This window comes from Dermacentor variabilis, chromosome 9, assembly GCF_050947875.1.
Source record: "Dermacentor variabilis isolate Ectoservices chromosome 9, ASM5094787v1, whole genome shotgun sequence".
Lineage (NCBI taxonomy): Eukaryota > Metazoa > Arthropoda > Arachnida > Ixodida > Ixodidae > Dermacentor > Dermacentor variabilis.
In genome coordinates this window covers 141,274,898-141,295,473 of record NC_134576.1, presented here as the reverse complement: position 1 = coordinate 141,295,473, position 20,576 = coordinate 141,274,898, and the positions used below count along the sequence as shown (strand labels likewise).

Here is a 20,576-nt window from a genome sequence, read left to right as displayed (position 1 = left end):
TCATTATCACGAGTACATACGTAATGTTCCAAGCTATTAACAACTTGGGCTATAGAGTCGCAGTAGAAAGCATTAAAAAAATTAAATTATGGGGTTTTACGTGCGAAAACCACTTTCTCATTATGAGGCACACCGTAGCGGGGGACTCTGAAAATTTTTACCACTTGGTGTTCTTTAACATGCACCTAAATCTAAGTACACGGGTGTTTTAGCATTTCGTCCTCATCGAAATGTGGCCGCTGTGGTAGGGATTCGATCCCGCGACTTCGTGCTCAGAAGCCCAACACCATAGCCACTAAGCAACCACGGTGAGCAGTAGAAAGCGTGACAATGACAGCAAGACTAGAGTCAGATGACAAAGCTGGAATGGTGACAATGCAATGATCACAATGGCATCATGACCATGAGTCCATACATTATGGCTCAAGCTACTATACAACTTGGTCCACTGGTTCGGTGTAGAAAGTGTGGCAATGGCAGCATGACTAGAGCGGAGACAAAGCCTAAATGATGATGGAACGACCACGATGGCATTACGACGACGAGCCTACATGCAGTGGCCCAAGCTGGTAGACAAATTGCGCCATTGTGTTGATGTAAGAGAATAGATAGATAGATAGCCTCAAAATGCCTGAAGCAGGCAAAGAATGCTAATCACATTAAAATTCAGCACAACCAATCTCATGATGAACATCAACTGAGATGTGTTTAGCGTTGAACCAATATAGTGACACAACGTATTGCCACTGTTGAAAAGAATTATGTATGAGGCATGTACTGCAGTAGGACTCGTCTTTTGCACTTCCCTAAGAACAATCAGTGCCATCTATGGGTGCCACCGCAAGGACTGTGGCTGGCGTCTGAAATGCATAGCACACCGGCGTGTGCGAATGCTAAGAGACATGTCATGACCCAGGTAGGTGGGAAAACAGCTAGAGACAAAGATATATAAAAAGGTCACCCGTGAAAAGTGCGTGAAGTACCCTAAGAATGCCAATGCATTAAAATTTTGGTCAACAAAACGTCATAGTCCTGTTGTCAGTCATGCCATCATCATCACCGTGCCATTGTCATTGTGAGGTCATTGTTATGCCATTAAGTGCTTTGTACAGTAAATCACTTGGGTATGTGTCCTGTCTATTGCACTGCTTTGCTCACATGAGATTACGCTTTCTTCTTTTGCAAAATGAGATTTGTAGGGGAGGAGGCGCAAGAGAGACATGGCAACATCTACTATTTTATTGAGCTCCCCCCCCCACCCCGTTCTGTACATTAAACAAATGTCGTCTATTATGCATGTCACACATATTTAGTGTAGAACTTTCGGTCATATTTGCTGATCCACCGAGCAGAGTCATGCATCTTGTAGTCTATAACCCGCTCAATGCTAAATGGATTGATGTTCTTTCTCTCTAGCTCCTCTTCTTCACGCTTGATTTCTTCAAGCAGTTCATTGCTGATTGGTATGGCATCTACAGGAAGCTTGTAACATACCTAGAAACGATACAAAAAACCAGTCAATGCCTCTTTGAACTTGAACTTCTTTAATCAGTTCGAAAGACTTCTCTTAGGATTTCACTCAAAAGGTAGGTTAATCATGTGTATATATTTTTAAACAAATAACTAACTCTTAAGTTTTCTAATCGCTAAGGGATCAATACAAAAGTTGTAGATGACATTGAGATTGACCAGTAACAACGTGCGTGGTTATTTTTTCTTGAGAAAAAGAAAGCTGGTGAAATTGGTATTATATACTATGTGACAATGAGACCACATACCAGAGACTGCAGTGGTCTCAAACATAAACATAATCAAATATGGGTACAGATTGCTCCACTGGAAACGAAAGGCAGCACTCTTTCCTCAACATGCAGCAGCTTTCAATGCAAGTCTTCAGTCCTCATCAAACACAACGCCTTGGCTTTCAGTGTGCATAAGATGCATAGCATACTAGATGATAAGGCTTACACTTGAGACCATTTATATCCCTGGCACACCAATACAGTGTTGCGTGGTATTATTAAAATGTTGCTGGCTTTTTCTTGTAGGATAAAAGCACCGCACATGACCTAGGTTGCTTTATATGTTGTTCTCGACAATTTCTTGACATCCTCCACAATGTTTGCATTGACACCGTATTGATTAGGCAAGTCTATGAAAATCTAACTAAATAACTTAAATTAGATAGTTCTTATTGCACAATGAAAAAATACACTAATAGCTTGAGCAACACCCTCCACAAATAGTGATCGTCGTTTGTATAAAGCCCTTAACCTTATGTTTAATTTCTTGGCCACATTTAGTTGCAACAAGCTAGTACATATCACTGTCACAATTGATGGCAGTCAAACAAGGCTTCGGAGAAACATGATATGGCGTGGCTTCTGATATTAGGCACCGCCTGCAGCTGCCTAAGGTGCACTGAAAAATACCAGAGGCAACATGCTGGAGTTTATGTCACATACGTTAACTACCAGGTGCCCGCATTATCTGCCTAGGTGATATTTAAAGGCTGCCAATAAGAAAATTAGACAATTACTAGCCCAGCACCTTTCCCAGGATTGCTTCAACAGGATATACTATTCATTTATAACTAATTTAGCCAAAGTGAAATTTCATTGCAGTTGACCTTTAAAAGCAATAAAATACAACTATCAAAGGAAATTCAAGAAAAAGCACTTGCTTGCTGTAAGAGTGGCCTGATTTCCTCAAAATCCACGTGGCCGCCAACTTCGATGATGATACGTCCTGCTTTGATGGGAGTCACATAGTGGTCTATGGCGCCTTTTCCTTTACCCATCCTTTTTCCCTGACCCTAAGGGCACATTTAAGCACAAAGGAAAAACAGAGCTCACAAGCAGCGAAAACATAGCACAGTCTAACCCACTGTATTAGGATGGATGTGACCTAGTAAGTTGCAAACAATACTAAAATACCTAGATTATATCCAGTATTCAATATATGCATATACTTGTTACATGGTGATATCGATGATAAACATTATATATTTACTTTGTTATATCCAATAATTCGTCATAATGGTGTCTATGAGGATGAAACAAGCACAGGTATAAAAAATTATTGGACATACTAAGTAAAGTTAAAACATCTCTCCCTGATACCAGCATGTAATGAATATATTGTTACGGTGCATTTGGACTGGACATGCGTGCAAGAGGGAGATGAAGAGGAAGTGGTAGACTATGTCCTGGAGCTGTGACCTTTGTACCAGCCTGGCCAATCACCACTAAATTTTGCCCATGTAAATAGTTGTAGATACATTTGTGCATCGGGCTTCCTCTTCATAACATTTGCTGGAGGTGCAGGGTAACTACTCGAATGGAGCTTCGCAGTGGCCACCGCTTCAGCTCTTCACCGATGTCGCAGGAGACGATGCCTAGGTCGGCAATGCCTGCATCCACTGCACCGACTGTCGCACTCACACCTCCGTATGATCCAGGAACCTTCTGCTGCACTGATGGCGCCAATGTCGACGACTGGCTGGAGATGTATTAGCGGGTGAGCAGCCACAACAAATGGGATCCCACAGTAATGCTGACAAACATAATTTTTTACTCGGAAACCGCGCGAGTGTGGTTTCAAAACCACGAAGAACTCTATGACTGCGATACCTGAAAGCAGAAACTGCGAGATCTCCTCAGAAAACCACTGGGTCAGAAGGCTTTCGCCAAGAAAGAGTTGGCATCATGAGTTCGGACGTCTACCAAAGGCTACGTCATCTATATGCAAGACATGCTGGCACTCTGCTGCAAGGTCGACGCTGAAATGACAGAGTCTGAAAAAGTCGGGCATGTCTTAAAAGTTATCGCCGATGACGCCTTCAATTTACTCATTTGTAAGAACTGTACTTCGGAAAATGACATTATAACAAAGTTCAAGCATTTCGAGCAGGTGAAAAGTCGTCATATTTATCAGTCATTTGCACTGCTTCCCAATACGGCTGCAACATCATCTTGTGAAGTCCGACAGGACTCTCCTTCATGGCAGCAACAGCCTTCAGAGCAGCTGATGAAGAATGTGCGCCGTGAGCTGGAAGCCATGTGTCCTGCAGCTCTGTAATTACCTCTCACTAATACATGCGCTTCTTTTGTTCCCTTTTTTCAGGCTATTGTGCGCCAAGAACTCGCCAATGTCGGCTTGCAGTCAATTTGTACCGTGGCCAGTTCCCGGCCAACCGAACATCCTTCACTCGTGCATACTCAAAATTAGTGGGTCCCCCGTGGTTCTCGCAACATAGCGAAGTGGCGAACACCGGATGACCGACCTATTTGTTTCAGTTGTCACCACGTTGGTCACGTCACCCAATACTGTCGCAACTGCTGGTCATCGATGCCGTTCTTGAACAGCCCTCGTCTAGACGGCGGTTTTCGCCATATCCAGCCGCAAGCTGAGCTGAACCTGCACACCACTGACGGTAAGACCGCATGACACCGTTGATTACCGTCGCTGAGCAGTCACCAGTCCCGTTCACCACAAAGCTGTTGCCCATTGTCCAAATCACCCCAGTCCCATTGCCTGTAGCCGTCATTCTGACCTGGGTGCATACCTTCGGAAAACTAAAAAATGCAGCTCCCTGAGGTGATGCTGCATTGTCGATTCCTCTGCCAAAACCTCTCAACCTGCTGACCAGACGCAATATAATCAATGTAGAAGTTGACGGTGTATTTGTCCCAGTGGTTGTTGATACTGGAGCCCATATCTCGGTGATGAGCAACCGTGTTCGTTGCCACTTGAAAAAAATCCTGACATCTGCTGCATCTCGTGCTATCCGGGTAGCTGATGGAGCCAACCCATTATCCTCGGCATATGTACTGCCCGAATGATTGTTGCTGGTTTCAACACTTCCATTTTAGTTGCTGTTCTAGAACGGCGTTCCCATGACTTGATCTTCGGCCTCAATATTTTATCAGACCATTCAACTCTAACTAACTGCGCTGCTGGCCTCCTCCAACTTGAGCTACCTATTCACTGCTGTCCTCCAAAATCAGCTGAGCCTCGTTTATGTTCTGAAGACTTCGTACAGTTGCTGTCTCGAGCCTCTGTGTATATGCCTTTGACATCCTCCCCATCTGTTCTTGATGGCGATTATGTGCTGACTCCTAACGTCAGTGTTCTCCTGCTATGCACAGTTGCCATTCTTCATACCATTGTGACTATCATCGGTAACCGCATAATTTTTCTTGTTATAAATTTTGATTTAAGTACACAAGTTACCCCGAAAGGCATATAACTCGGTAATGCTTTTCCCATCGACGATTCCGCCTTCTCTGTATTAGATGTTCCATGCTGATCTGCATCCACCTGCTGTCTGATCAGTTCCGCAACGTCCGATCCCGGCATATTTTCGAAGGTGATCACTCAATACCCGCTTCCCGAACAAGCTGCGGCTCTTTGTCACATCCTGGTGTCTTATCGCAACATCTTTGACTTTGACGATCGCCCGCTGGGACAGACTTCCGTTGTGACCTATAATATTGACACCAGTGATGCTAATCCTATCCGCCAATGACCTTATCGCGTGTCTCACGCAGAACGCCATATTATCGAAGCTGAAGTAGACAAAATGCTAACCAAAAGTGTGATTGAGCCCTCTCCGAGTTCTTGGGCATCGCCGGTTGTCTTGGTCAAAAAGAAGGATGACAGCTGGCAATTGTGTGTCCACTACTGTCAACTGAACCAGGTCACAAAAAAGGATGTGTGCCCTCTCCTGTGGATCGATGACACTCTCAACTGCCTTCCTGGATCGAGATACTTCTCTTCAATCGACCTCCAATCCGGTTATTGGCAGATTTCAGTTGATGAACCCAACCGTGAGAACACCACTTTTGTTACACCCGATCGCCTTTACCATTTAAGGTTATGCCTTTCGGACTTTGTAATGCACCAGCAACTTTCGAAAAAATGATGGACTCTCTCCTTCAGGGCTGTAAGTGGTCCACCTGCTTGTGTTATCTGGACAATGTCATCATAATTTCCCCTACGTTTGACAACCACCTCAGTCGCTTCAACTTAACTCTTCCAAGTGCCATTTTGAACACCACGAAGTCAAAGTTATTGGCCACCTTGTCAGTGCTGCAGGTATACAGCCTGATCCTGATAAGATTCACGCAGTCAAGAACTTTCCTGTACCCTGCTCAGCAAAAATGTTCACAGCTTTGTGGGCTTATGCTCCTATTTCCGCTGGTTTGTTAAAAATTTTGCGCATATTGCCCGGCCACTGACTGACAAAGAGGAAGCCCAATGTACAAATGTATGTACAACCATTTACATCGGCAAAAGTTAGTGGTAACTGCGTAGGCTGGTACAAAGGTCACAGCTGCAGGAGACAGTCTACCACTTACTGTTTTTCTCCCTCTTGCACACACGGTCCTGTCCAAATGCACTGTAACAATATGTATATACTAGATTGAATAATGGGTATAATGAAGGTATCTTCTTCTCGGATGCATATGCGCACTGCTGAATCAATACATGTGGTCCAGCAGCAACAATCGTGACATGGTCATGCACTACACACATGAACAACCAAAGCCAGGAGGTGTGGGGAAATTGTAGAAAGTAGGAATATCTGACTATGCATCATTCCAAATATGAACCAAATCCTTACGTCAGGTTGTAGTGTTCAGTCTATGAATTCGATATCTTTGAACATTCCATAATGGCATAAGAACATGAAGAGTTACCAACCATTCAAGACTAAGGGTACACTGGAAACTTCAGGTTCCTACTGTAGGCTAACCTGGAACTGCGATAACCTATGACTTCTAGTTTATTTGCAAACTACTCAGTTTGCTCAATTCACTTGCCAATGCTGCCACTCTTCAACACATCAGTGTTGTCATAGTGAGCGTTCACAGTCATCGATCCAGATCTACTAAGGTTCGCCTGTGCACACGACACCATGCTTGGTAACATAATTAGTAAGCAAATGTTAATTGCAATTCATACAACCAATGAAACTATGAGACTTGCTTCAAGTTGTCTAATACTTTGCTACTGCCATCAACGCTTCACTTTTAGGTTGAAACGACAACTGCTTTATTAGCATTGTCCTGCATGCTTCATTTCATATTTTTGGAAGCCGAAAAGCGTTAAATATACAGAGAACCCATTTTCTGACCATTATTAACCTATTCAATTAAAAAATTTCACTATTCCAAACACCTCTGGTAGAAAGCTCACAGAAAAAACACACAGACAGACAGGAAAGACTTTGAAGAAGGATAACTTTGCTCTAGTACATCAAGGATCACCTCACCGTCTTCATGCCACACATGGGAATCATAACATTTACAAACAGCACATCAAGGATCACCTCACCGTCTTCATGCCACACACGGGAATCATAACATTTACAAACACTAGGGCAAAATCACTGGATAGAACAAAAAATGGCATTCAGTCATGTGCAGTTATACCAACAGACAAAAGATCTACAGAAAGAAGCTATACCTTTTTGGTAATAGGCTTCCATGGTGGGTCAATCCTCCACACGGCAAACATTCTAGTCACATCAAGTTTCTTGTTTATATTGAGACGGATCATGTCAATGTGACCTGGTCGAAGGAAGGCACCTGAAAGGGCCTGAAAATCAGAGTGAAAAGCACTGCTTTAAAACAATGGTGTACTGTCTGTTGAAATCAGACTGTACTGAGAGCCAATCTTTTTTTCTGAGTGAGAGAGAGAGAGAATCAACTTTTGTACTGAGCCCTTAGTGACGGTTGGTATGCGCTGGCACCAGATGGAGTGGAACCTTCTTCCCAGGTCCCATATGCGTCCAGCAGTTCCTGGCCCCTAGCTGCCAGCGCGAGCTGGGTCGGTAGGTTGCGGCTGGACAACAAGGTCTCCCATCGCTCGGGGGGGTTGGGGCTAGGGAGGGTGGTGGGTGTTATGTTGTTCGGGTTTGTTGCGTAGGGTTTCAAAGATGCGATGGCACGAAGCCGCGAGTGACAGGCTCCATTTCATGAGAACAACTCTGGCAGCCACGACTGGCCTAGCCTTTATTAAAAAATGTCGGATTTGTAGGGGGCGCCAGGAGATACATAACACGCCCCTTTTTGAGTGACGATTACAACAATAAAACACGCACTTCACGACTTTCAGTTCTGAAATCTGGCCGGTGGCCGTATGGCTCTTCCAGCGCTTGTCACGTATGTCGAAGCATGTCTTGCTTCTTCAGGATAGTTGTGAGGCGTAGCATCGTTGGCACTTGTTGGCCCCGATTCATCAAGGGTGTAGTCTTCTGCTGTACGAGTGGCTTCACGGACCACCTGAGTGCGTGGCCTCAGGTGCACATGGTTACGCATATAAATTGCTCCACTTGTAGTTTGCACTGTGTAGCGCCTTGGTTGAGGACCAACCTGTGTGACGACTGCTTTTTTCCAGTCATTCTTGTGCCTCACCCATACAGGTTGATGTTTCTTCAGAGGTGCAAGTACAGGAGTGTGGTTGTCTCCATATCTGTGCTGTGCACTTCGTCTGCATTTGAGGAGCTTCAGATGTGCATCTGAGGGGTAGTGTGATTTCAGATTATGGGGCAAGGTCGGTATGAACGTTCTCAATTTCCTGCCCATTAGCAACTCTGCTGGGGAAGATGCTCTAATGGTTGGGGTGGCACGGCAGTTGAGGAGAACCAAAGACAGATCTTTGCCATTGCTGTGCGACTTGATCAGCATGGACTTAACAGTCTGTATTGTTCTCTCGACCTACCAATTGGACCTCGGGTAGTGGGGTGATGACGGTTTATGAGCAATATCCCATTCTTGCAGGAATGCTCTGAATGCCTGCGAGTCAAACGGTGGTCCCTGATCAGAGATAAGCACATTGGGGAGTCCAAACCGTGAAAAGATGTCCTTCAGGACCAAAATAACTGAAGTTGACGTAGTGGTTTCCATACGTTTTACTTCAACGTACTTTAAAAAGTAGTCAACAACAAGGATACATGTATTGCCTTGACAGTGAAAGAAATCAACGGCCAACTTTTCCCATGGTCGTGCTGGCAGATCTCTGTCAAGCAATGGTTGCTGAGGGTTTGCCTTCTGGGTGGATTGGCAGGTGTCGCAGCTTGAGACAAGGGTGGCAATGTCCTTGTTGAGTGTGGGCCAATAAACACTCTGGCTTGCTAGTCTTTTACAAGCCACTATACCACGATGTGCCTGATGGAGTTTCTCAAGAACATCAGCCTGGAGAACTGCTGGAATGACAAGCCGTTGACCACAGCAAATGAAGCCGTCTGTGATATACAGTTCACTTCTTATGTGAAAGTATGGTCTTGCCATCGGATGAACATCACTAGGGCGATCAGGCCATCCTTGTTGAATGTACTTGGTTAGTTGTTGCAATACTCGATCGCGACTTGTTGCTTCCTGGATCTGGTTGAGCTTGGTGGGCGACGCTTGAACCAGACTGGACACCAACAGTCCTGGATCACTGTCTGCAGTTTCCATCTTGGATTCGGGGTTTGGGGATCTTGACAAGGCATCAGCCACAGTTAGCTGTTTCCCCGGTACATACACTAGTTTAGTGCTATAGCACTGTAGCCGGAGCAACAGTCTTCGCAGTCTTGGTGACATTTTTGTTAGATCCTTTGTCTGCAGTCCAACAAGAGGTTTGTGGTCTGTTTCCACTGTTACAGGGCGTCCAAAAGTGTAATAGTGGAACCGCTCGCATGCGAACACCACAGCTAGAAGTTCTTTCTCTATTTGAGCATAACGTTGTTGGGGAGGTGTAAGGGCTGCAGAAGCATATGCGATTGGTCTGCCTTCCTGCAAGAGAACCGATCCCAGGCCATATGAGCTGGCATCTGTTGAAATTGTGATCGGCTTGGATGGGTCAAAATAACGCAACACAGGCGCTGTTGTGAGCTTCTGTTTGATGACCTTAAAAGTCTCTGTGTGCTGGCTTGTCCAGTGCCACGCTACATCTGCCTTGAGAAGCTCACGCAGAGGACTGGTAGTTGCTGAAAAATTAGGGATGAACTTCGTAAGATATGTCACCATTTCTAAGAATCTTTGCAGTTCTGACTTGTTTGATGGAAGTGACATGGCTTCAATTGATCTGACCTTGTCAGGGTCTGGGGATAGCCCATCTGAGGAGAGCTGGTGACCCAGATATTTTATGGTTGAAAGTCCTAACTTCAGTTTTGATTTAAGCTTAAGGATGTTGTGTCTAGCTATGGTCAGAACAGTTCTGAGATGGGCTTTGTGTTCTTCTGGAGTCCTTGAGGCAACCAGTATGTCATCAAAATACGGCTTCACAATGGCCTGCCCTTCAAATACCTTGTCAATGGCCTGCTGGAACAGCTCGAGGGCTGTCGCAAGCCCAAATGGTACTCGAAGAAAACGGTAACGGCCCCATGGTGTTGCGAATGTGCAAAGCCGTGAACTTGGTTGATCCAAAGTCAGTTGCCAGAAAGCACTCTTCGCATCAAGGACAGAGAAGACTGTTGAGCCATTCAGGCTTGCAAAAAGCTCTTCTGGTACTGGTATGCGGTGGTGTTGCCTTTTTATTGCTGCATTGAGGTTCCGTGAATCCAGGCACAAACGAACAGTTCTGTCTTTTTTGGTTATCACCACTATGGGATGGACCCATTCACTATGTTCTGACTCTCGCGTGATTACGCCATTCCTCTCCATGCGCTTCAGCTCTGCTTTGACCTTATCCTCGAGTGCACTAGGTACTCTACGAGGAGTACTCTACGAGGTACTCTACACAAACTGTCGGCACTGCACCTTCACGCAGCTGGATGCTATAACGTCCCGGAAGCTGGCTGATTCCTTCAAATATGTCAGGGAAATCATTCAGTACTTTCTGAAACTGTTCTTGCAACACTGTGTCAGTGGGCTTTGTCGTTGCTTGAAGGGTCTTCACACGGGAAAGCAAGTGCAGAGTTGTGCAAGCAGCGGCCCCTAGTATCGGCTTGAGGGGCTCCTTCACCAGAAGAAACCTCAGACGGCACTCCCTGTTGTTTACCGCACAAGACAGTTCACATTCACTGTCTATAGGAAGCTGGTGGCCACTGTATGTAGTCACTTTAGCTGTGGTTGGTTTGGTTGCTGGTCTGCACGGCCACTGCTTGAACATATGTTCTGGAATTATGTTGACGTCCGAACCGGTGTCTAACTTGAATGTCACCTCGTGTCCATTAATACTGACACTTTCGCTCCAGTCTGATGCGTCGACATTGACACTGCATGTAGTCTAACAGCCCAAGTATAATTCCTCCTGCGAGTCTTGTTGTGGATGCTCATTAAGCAGTCCGACTCGCGGTCGATGCGCTGCTGTCTGCCGACGTGGCTGCTTGCACAGGTGCGCGAAATGGCCAAGTTTGTCGCAGTTGTAACAGTTTTTGCCAAAAGCTGGGCACTGTTGTGGGGGGTGCGAGGTTCCGTAGCGAGAACATTTACGATTAGACCTTTGGGACGAGCGATGAGGCTGCTGAGGTTTGTTGATACCTAGCGGACGACCAGTTGTCTTCGTGGGTTTCCGATTATACGTGTGAACGGCATTTACTTCTGGCTGCTGATCACTGGTTACGATCTCTTGCACATGTTTCTTTGATATTTCCGCTCCCTTGGACGCTGAGACGATTTTTTCCAGAGTGAGGTCGCGCTCCCGAAAGAGCCGTTCGTGGAGAGCTCCATCGCGGATTCCAACCACCACGCGGTCGCCGATGAGTCTGTCGCACTTGTCACCGAAGTCGCATTTCTGCGCCTGTCGTCGAAGGTCAGTAAGAAAATCGTCAATTGACTGACCTGGCTTTTGTACCATCGAGTTGAACACCGCCGCTGCTTGTATGACGTTCTTGTACGGGCGATATAGCTCGTCAAACTTGTCAAGTATGTATTTCACTGGGTCTGCGTCTTCGTTTCCGGCGGCAGGGTCTGGAGGGAACGTCTGTGCGATGCGACGAGCATGCGGGCCAAGTACATGAAGCAACAATGCCTTCCGCGCTGATTTAGGCTTAGTGTTGTACTCACAAGCCAGTTCATATATGGTGAATGCTTCCTGCCATTCTTCCCATGCGGTCTGAGGAGTGTCACCAGGTTCGAAGTGAGCCGGGGGCTGGATGAAAACGTTGGCCATTTTGTTGATTTCAGGCGTTGCGGGTACGATCTGCTTACACTTCTGACACCATGTTATGTTGTTCGGGTTTGTTGCGTAGGGTTTCAAAGATGCGACGGCACGAAGCCGCGAGTGACAGACTCCATTTCTTGAGAACAACTCTGGCGGCCACGACTGGCCTAGCCTTTATTAAAAAATGTCGGATTTCTAGGGGGCGCCAGGAGATACATAACAGGGGGTAGGGATGGTGGGGGGTTCTTGAGCTTAGTGCACTCTGCAAGGATGTGTGCTAGAGTGCCTTTTGACCATTTGCAAAAAGGGCATGAGGTGTCATGCTCTGTGGGGAACATCTTGTGCAAGAGTACGGGATGCGCTAGCGACCCCACTTGCGTGCGTCGCACAATCGTTTGCTGCATTCGGCTCAGTTGCGGATGCGGACGGGGAAGCCTACATCTGCCGCTTCTGTACATTTGTGTGATTTCTTTGTAACTTGTCACGGGGTGTGGTAGCTCTGGCTCGTCCTCGGCCCGGATTGACAGTTCTCGGGCATAGTGCACAACTATACTGGCACGTCTACTCTCAGTTACAATGATAAGCTGAGAAGGTGGGCAACCATGCCAGGGAAAATGAAGAGGAAGTCTTTGCCCTGCACCAAACCAAATTTTCCTATTGAAATACATGTAAGAAGCAGAAATGCTCTAATTAGACTACTACAGAATTTATTTGGTTTAAATTTGGCACACTTGGAAAAGAAAGCTAGAACCTAGCAACTGTTGGAAGTGAAATTTTAATGTAGGGCGTCGAACTTTTTACCAAAATTGCCTGAACTGCATAACACTGAAAAGGAAGAATGAATGAATGAATGAATGAATGAAAGCTGAAGCTTGAAGCTTACAACTCTAACTTTACATACCAATAACAAATACAGGGCAACATAGAACAATTTTGTACACTGTATCGGTTATACATTGTCTAAAGCAGATATATGATGTGTATTAGCTTACAGCTTGTGTGATATAGTTAGTGTTTACCCAAGTTTTGCAGAAGTCCTGCTCATAAATTACTGGTATGATTCAGATCGGTGGAAAATACATGAAATTTGTCCACTTTAGATGACTGCAGTTTAAAGAATTGTGCTATCTTTTCTTTTAGTTCCAGAGCTGCAAAGTAGTAAACTATGATGGTTTACTTTTAAAAAAATATTCCTGATTTTGGCAATTTTCATTTCAAAAATCACACTTTAATAAAAAATGTGCTGCCAATTAGCAGCAGACTTTACATTTTTGCTTTAAATACTCAACAAAGTCAGTTGGGTGCATGCCAGACAAATTATTTTTGTGTTCTCACGTACAGATAAAAGCTCACGACACAAAGGCTTCTTTGTTAATAGGGCCTCTTTGTAGCTCTCCCCTCTGAAACAAGCGTATCTGCTTATGGGCACACTGCACTCACCATTATGCCATACTGGTTGTATAACAGTCTGTTGTGCACGAGCTCAGCCCCACGGATGGTGGCTAGGTCCTTGAACATCTTTGGAGGCCGCACACCATGTGGGTACGTTGGCACCTTTTCAAGGTTGCGTAGTTTCCTCTCCTCTGGGAACTCCACACCTGAGATTGGAGTGGCAAGAACAGCGAAACCAAAAGTAAGAATCCCTGCCTAATGGTAAATTCGACTTGTTTGGTTTAAGCTTCTTTCTTTTTTTAACTCTGTAGGGCTTTGGTTGAACAATTCATGGTCCTCTAACAGCCCCCAAAGCAGCACAGACACTGCTATTGGCAGGCTACATTTAATGCAATATGAAAACAGATGATAAATTGAAGCTAAGGTGATTCTATCATATATATATATTGTAATGTAGATTGAAGACGAGTCTTACAAATATATGCTTCTCTTTAGTGGCGGGCCAGAAGAAGAGCGTGAAGCGTACGCGCTTCGTCGTCTTCCATGGCGCCGGCCGTTGCGTGCGCCGTCCCGTGGTGCGGGCGCCCCACATCATTGTGTCAATTGCCCCCATGCGTAAAGCGACCGTCTCGGTCGCATCAAAAAGTTCTTTCGGCGACAAGAAATAGAGCTCCTCAGGTGCATTTCGGCGTTCACGTACGCGCATAGTAGGGTTTCATGCGCACTACATGAACAACTTCAGCGCGAGGACGACGACAGGGCGAACCAGGGTCAAAACTGCAGGGGACGACTTCGTAGGTAACGTCACTGAGGCGGTGTGTAACCTTGTAGGGACCAAAATACCGGCGGAGCAACTTTTCCGAGAGTCCACGGCGACGGATGGGCGTCCAGATCCACACGAAGGCGCCAGTATTGTAATGGACGTCGCGTCGACCCTGATTGTACAGAAGGGCGTCAGCATGCTGTTGGCTCCGGATACGATGCCGAGCAAGCTGGCGGGCTTCTTCAGCTCTTTGTACGAACTCTTCTACGTGTTCGCTGGTCAGGCTATTATCAGCCAGAGGTAGCATGGTGCCAAGTGTGGATGTGACGTGACGGCCATATACAAGATTGAACGGCGCATACTGCGTAGTCTCCTGTACAGCAGTGTTATACGCGAAGGTCACGTAGGGTAAGATCTCGTCCCACGTCTTGTGCTCTACGTCGATATACATGGAGAGCATAGCAGCCAGCGTTCTGTTCAGACGTTCCATTAATCCATTGGTCTGAGGGTGATACGCAGTGCTCTTGTGGTGAGAGCAATGCGTCAGCTGGAGAACGTCCTGCATAAGTTCGGCTGTAAATGCTGTACCGCGGTCAGTGATGACAACAGACGGTGCACCATGTCGTAGGACGATGTGGCGTACAAAGAACTTGGCCATTTCATATGAGTTTGCTTGCGGAATAGCTTCGGTTTCGGCGTACTGAGTTAAGTAGTCAGTAACGACGACTATCCATTTGTTGCGCGAAGAGGTCACTGAGAATGGCCCAAGTAGATCTATTCCTATTTGTTGGAACGGTGCTTGAGGAGGGTCCACAGGGTGGAGAAAGCCAGCCGGTTTAACTGGTGGTTTCTTGCAGCGCTGACAATCGCGGCAGGTCTTCACGTACCGTTTCACAGCAGAATAAAGCCAGGGCCAGTAATACTTCTGTCGTATCCTTGCTAATGTTTTAGCGAATCCCAGGTGGCCCGCGCATGGCTCGTCATGGCAGGCTTGCAAAATGTCTTGGCACAGCGCCGATGGCACGACAAGGAGGTATGTATTGGGACCACTTCTGCTGTTTTTCCTGTAAAGGACGTTGTTGTGCAAGCGGTGTGATGATAAGCCGTGCACGAGCGAGCGGGGTAAAACACCTTCAACTCCTTGAAGGTGCTCGATCAGCGGCAGCAGCTCAGGGTCAGCGCACTGGTGCTCAGCCATCTTCATGGCGTCAATAACACCGACAAATGGCAAGTCATGGTCAGGGTCCGATGACGTCGTAGGGAGTGGTGCACGTGACAAACAGTCAGCGTCGCTGTGCTTCCTCCCAGATCGGTAGACAACTGTTATGTCGTACTCTTGTAAGCGCAGGCTCCAACGGGCTAGTCTGCCTGAAGGATCCTTGAGGTTGGCAAGCCAGCACAGGGCGTGGTGATCGCTGACAGCCTTAAAGGGTGTACCGTACAAGTAGGGTCGGAATTCACCAATTGCCCACACAACCGCTAAGCATTTTTTTTCAGTGGTTGAGTAGTTCTTCTCAGCCCTGGTGAGACTGCGGCTTGCATAAGCAATGGGGCGTTCCGCACTAGCTTGCCGCTGCACAAGAACTGCACCGAGACGCGTATTATGCGTCAGTATGGATTTCAGTGTCAGCATCTTCATCGAAATGAGCAAGTATCGGGGCCGCCTGCAAACGCTGGCGCAATTCATTGAACGACTGCTGCTGCTCGTCCACCCAGATGAAAGGCACATCGTCGCGTGTAAGCCATGTCAGAGGCTCAGCAATTCTCGAGAATCTCTCGACAAAGTGCCTATAATATCCGCACAAACCAAGGAAGCGTTGGACAGCCTTCTTGTCTGTGGATGGTGAAAACTCGGCGACAGCAGCTAACTTGTCTGGGTCTGGTCAGACGCCTTTAGGACCAACGACATGGCTAAGAAATTTGAGCTCTTGGAACCCGAAGTAGCACTTTTCAGGCTTCATGGTAAGGCCGGCAGTACGGATTGCAGCGAGGACACTCTCGAGTCGTGTGAGATGTTCGTCAAACATGCTCGAGAACACGACGACGTCGTCCAAGTATACGAGGCAGGTTTGCCATTTGAGTTCAGCAAGCACAGTATACATCATCTGCTGAAAGGTGGCAGGTGCAGAACAGAGACCGAAGGCGAGAACTTTGAACTCATAAAGCCTGTCAGGTGTCACAAACGCTGCTTTTTCACGATCCTGTTCATCAACTTCGATTTACCAATACCCTGATTTAAGGTCCAACGAAGAAAAAAACTTGGCGTGTTGCAGCCGATCTAATGCGTCGTCGATGCGGGTCAATGGATAAACATCGCGCTTGGTGACACTGTTCAATTTCCTGTAATCTACACAGAACCGTAGTGTGTTATCTTTCTTTCTGACTAACACTACAGGGGAGGCCCACGGGCTTGTGGACAGCTGGATCACGTCGTCTTGGAGCATCTCTTTCACCTGATGCTTGATCGCTTCCCTTTCCAGTGGAGACACTCTGTAAGGATGCTGACGAACAGGATGTGCAGACTCGTCCGTAATAATGCGGTGCTTTGTGATGGACGTGCGCCGTACTTTGGACGACATTAAAAAACAGTCTGCAAATTCATTCATGAGACTCAGTAGATGGTCTTTCTGATGGTCTGGCAGAGCAGCGTTAATGTGAATCCGTTATTTTAGGCTGGGTAACTCAGATTGCTGAGACGATGCGATTTCCAATGTGGCAATGTCAGTGATATCAATGATTTCGCGAAGAAATGCGATAGTCGTTCCTCGCGGTACATGCCGATACTCGTTGCTAAAGTTTGTTAGCAAAACGACTGAACATTTGTTTCGCACCTGAAGAAGCCTTCTGGCTATGCAAATGTGGCGCTCAAGAAGCAGGGGGATGTTGGCCTCAGCAATTCCTTCGGCGTCGTCTTCCATGTCGCATCGAACAAGGGTAAGCACGCTGCTCTTGGGTGGCAACGTGACGTATCGTCAGCTACGCGAAGCGCGATGTCACTGTCGTCATTACTGTTCGCTATGGCTTGCGTAGTAGCGAAGCTAACTCTGGACTCTTGCAGGTCGATGATGGCACCGTTCGCCTGAAGGAAATCCATGCCGAGTATAAGGTCCTTTGAACATTCAGGAAGAATGACGAAGTCGCCGATGTACGTGAAGCCCCGAATGTTGACTCGTGCCGTGCACCGGCCCATTGGAGTTATGAGGTGCCCTCCTGCAGTACGAATCTGAGTTCCGGTTCATTGCGTTGAAACTTTGTTCAGTGTGTGCGCGAGATTCTGGCTCATAACAGACGTGTCTGCACCCGTGTTGATTAGCGCCGTGACTTCGTGGTCATCGATGGTAACTGGTACGTTGCAAGATACTGACACCGAACTACACTGCTTTCTCTGTGTCTCAATTACGTAATTTCGCGGTCGTCGTTGTGGAGGACCTTCAGCGTTAGCAACGTCAGTGACCTCACCTCCGCAGGTCGCTGGACTCAGTTTTCCCGGGAGGCAGGGCCGGGCGAGTGACGCCTTGTTGCGCTCGGCGTGAAGATGGGGTTGGAAGACCTGTATCGGGCAGGTGACGGTCATCGGGGGTCATGGAATCATGGGCCAAACGAGCTCCTGGCATCCGCGAGGTAGGCTTCGATCTCGAGGGGGCGTTCACCATTGCGCGGGCACGGCGCATTCAGTGAAAATCCACGGAGCCGAGCTCGGCGGTAAGGACACACCCTGTAGAGGGGGTCGGCTTCACCGCAATGAAAACACAAGGGTCTCCGGTCTGCAGTGCACCATACGTCGTTCTTGCGGGGTGGTCGTGTTCCAGCCATGAATGGTGTGCGGCGAGTCCTGAAGTCGGCAGTTGCTTGTTCAACGGCGCACACACCATGGAAGTCCGGGACATCGCACGCATCGTGAAAAGTCGGAGACAACGAACTTTGTGCAGCTTCCGCATACGACATGCGAAGTTGTGGCTGCCGTACCTCGGGCTGTGGTGCCTCGCTTCGCTTCGGGACTTGTACTGCCTGCCCGATTTCTTCCCGGACGACCTCAGCCAGAGCGAGTCGCGGTACCGATACCGGAGCCACTTGAAGCTTTTGGAGCTCTTCTCGGACAAGCCTAATGAGCAAGGCGTCGGTATTGTCCGAGGGTATAGCGAGAGGGTCTCGTGATAGGGTCGACACGTCGCGGTTGTACTGCCTTGTTCGTTGCTGCAGTGCCTTTTCCATTGATATGGCTTCCGCGAGAAACTCTGCAACGGTCTTTGGTGGGTTGCGTATTAGGCCACCGAATAACTCTTGCTTGACACCATGCATCAATTTCCTAACCTTCTTCCGGCATGGATGGATCCGTGCGTCGGAAAATTTGGCACATATCTTCGACAAACATTGCGATGCTTTCGTTCGGCCGCTGTACTCTCGCCTGAATTGCAGATTCAGCTCGCTCCTTGCGATCGAGGCTGGTGTATGTGCTGATTAGCTGGCGTCGGAATTCGTCCCATGTTGATACACGGTTCTCAAACCATGTCTGCACATAGTACTCGAGGGCAAAGTAAGCGTTGCATAGCTTGCACTCTGGAGTCCAGCTGTTGAATTCTGCGACGCGCTCGAAGTGATCGAGCCAGTCCTCAACATCCTCAAAGGTGTCCCCATGGAAGGATGTGGGGATTCGCGGCTGGTTAAGGACGACCTCGGTCGGTGCCGTTGAGGAAGAAGACGGAACTGATGTACTCATTTTTCCAACTCGATTGGATAGAGGCTCGTGCTCAGGTGGCAGTCCTTGAAGTCGACGGCCTGTCCGTACGTGAACAGGAGTCAGCTCGACCGGACTTCATACTGGGCTTGTAGATGGCGTTTGATCTGGGAGTGGTAGCATGTATCCAGCACCTCCATCAGAAAAATGTAACGTAGATTGAAGACGAGTCTTACAAAATAGACGCTTCTCTTTAATGGCTGGGCAGAAGAAGAGCATGCAGCTTACGCACTTCGTCGTCTTCGTTGCTGGCGCCATGGAAGCCCCACATCATTGTGTCAACATATATATATATATATATACACACACACACAAGAAATAAAGCTATAGGCCAAATGAATTGAGTATGCGCTCCCATCCATACAGTTGCACGAAAATCCCTTCGAATATATCATTGTGATGAAAATTACAAGTGAAAACTCAAGCATTTCAAAGGGAACTTTCAGAAGACATGAATCATGACATTGAGTATTACCCTAAATTTTTGAAAATGCCATTGCACAGGCCGCGCTCTTCGGTGATGCCCTTTTGTCGAAAATAAGTTTAGGTAAGTTCGAGGCTCGTAAAAACGCCGTACAGAAGTCCCAGCAATTCAGCATTGGGGACATATTTCGGTAAACGACATCTAGTTCTATCAACCGAGATTTAACAAGCGGCCAGCACGTTACCTTCGTACGTTGGAGGCACCTTCCACAGCTTGAGGCCCATGCAGGTAACCACTTGAGGAACCCGGGCTTCATGAACGAAAAGTAGAATGCCAGAAGCTACAGCCATAATAAAAGAAGGGGACCTAGCTACAGCATCCCGCCACGACGAGTGCAGCCACCCACGAGGACAGATCATGAACTGTGCATATATTGAATCTCATGTGTCAACACACTTGTTAAATGTTGAGATCAGACATGGCGAGCGAGTTTAAATACCGCTGTCACGGCACTTACGATCGCGATCGAGGTCGATTTTCTCGATTGCGATTGGACATTGGATACTTTGAGCAAGTTGCGTAATATAGCCACAGAACACGCGTGGTAGAGCAATCACAAGTGAGAAATTCGATATCGCGATCCAAAGTGTGCCCGTGTGACTGGGGTGTCACACGGCAGTCTTTTGATCGCCATCGAGCCTGATTCGGATCGAATTCATAGGTCGCGATCGGCTTCTTTGCTCAATCTGCGGGAGGGCGCCAATCGCGGTCAATGATTTAGATCCGGATCGGGCTCAATCGCTATCGAAAGTGGCCCTGTGACACCGGCATTAGAGGACTCCGAGAGCACACACCATGGTCGGTGTGACGGCGAGGTGCATAACTTACTCTTTTAATTTTTGGCTTGTAATAAAGCACAGTTCCATGAGCACTAGAGAAAAAGAATAGTGCTTACATCTGCAGCTCTGCATAGATTTTGATGCAACGGCGAGCATGACTGACATGGGAGCCGCCATTTTTTTCTACTACGCTTTCGGTGTTATTTGCCACTCTATCGCACATGCAAAATGGCACATGCACAAGAGAAATCTGAAAGACATAAGTGATATGCATACAACATAATTTAAATCGTAATGACCAGAAAAGTTTTCAGGCCATTGTTCTGA

General features: G+C 47.1%; 1 protein-coding gene across 4 annotated transcripts; it reads right to left on the bottom strand.

Annotated features, from left to right (window-relative positions):
* Positions 1-1,217: 1,217 nt before the first annotated feature.
* mRpL16 (mitochondrial ribosomal protein L16) lies at positions 1,218-20,503 on the bottom strand. Of its 4 annotated transcripts, none has more exons than XM_075669728.1 (6): positions 20,366-20,503; positions 19,655-19,720; positions 13,537-13,694; positions 7,474-7,605; positions 2,684-2,815; positions 1,218-1,494 (listed from the first exon to the last, which is right to left on the bottom strand). In XM_075669728.1, the coding sequence occupies exons 1-6, from the start codon at positions 20,424-20,426 to the stop codon at positions 1,300-1,302; spliced, it is 744 nt and encodes a 247-aa protein (XP_075525843.1). In that variant the 5' UTR covers positions 20,427-20,503; the 3' UTR covers positions 1,218-1,299. The 4 variants fall into 4 exon arrangements, with proteins under 4 accessions (XP_075525843.1, XP_075525842.1, XP_075525845.1 ...); XM_075669727.1 differs by having other exon boundaries at positions 19,655-19,750; positions 20,366-20,463; XM_075669730.1 differs by lacking the exon at positions 20,366-20,503 and adding an exon at positions 20,299-20,321.
* Positions 20,504-20,576: the final 73 nt, after the last annotated feature.

Coding starts and splice junctions, on each gene's coding strand:
- mRpL16 (XM_075669727.1), bottom strand. CDS start 20,426: ATGGCGGCTCCCATGTCAGTCATGCTCGCCGTTGCATCAAAATCTATG. Junction 13,695..19,654: donor GGTGCCTCCAACGTACGAAG/GTAACGTGCTGG, acceptor CTCCAATCTCAG/GTGTGGAGTTCCCAGAGGAG. Junction 2,816..7,473: donor GGAAGCCTATTACCAAAAAG/GTATAGCTTCTT, acceptor ATGTGCCCTTAG/GGTCAGGGAAAAAGGATGGG.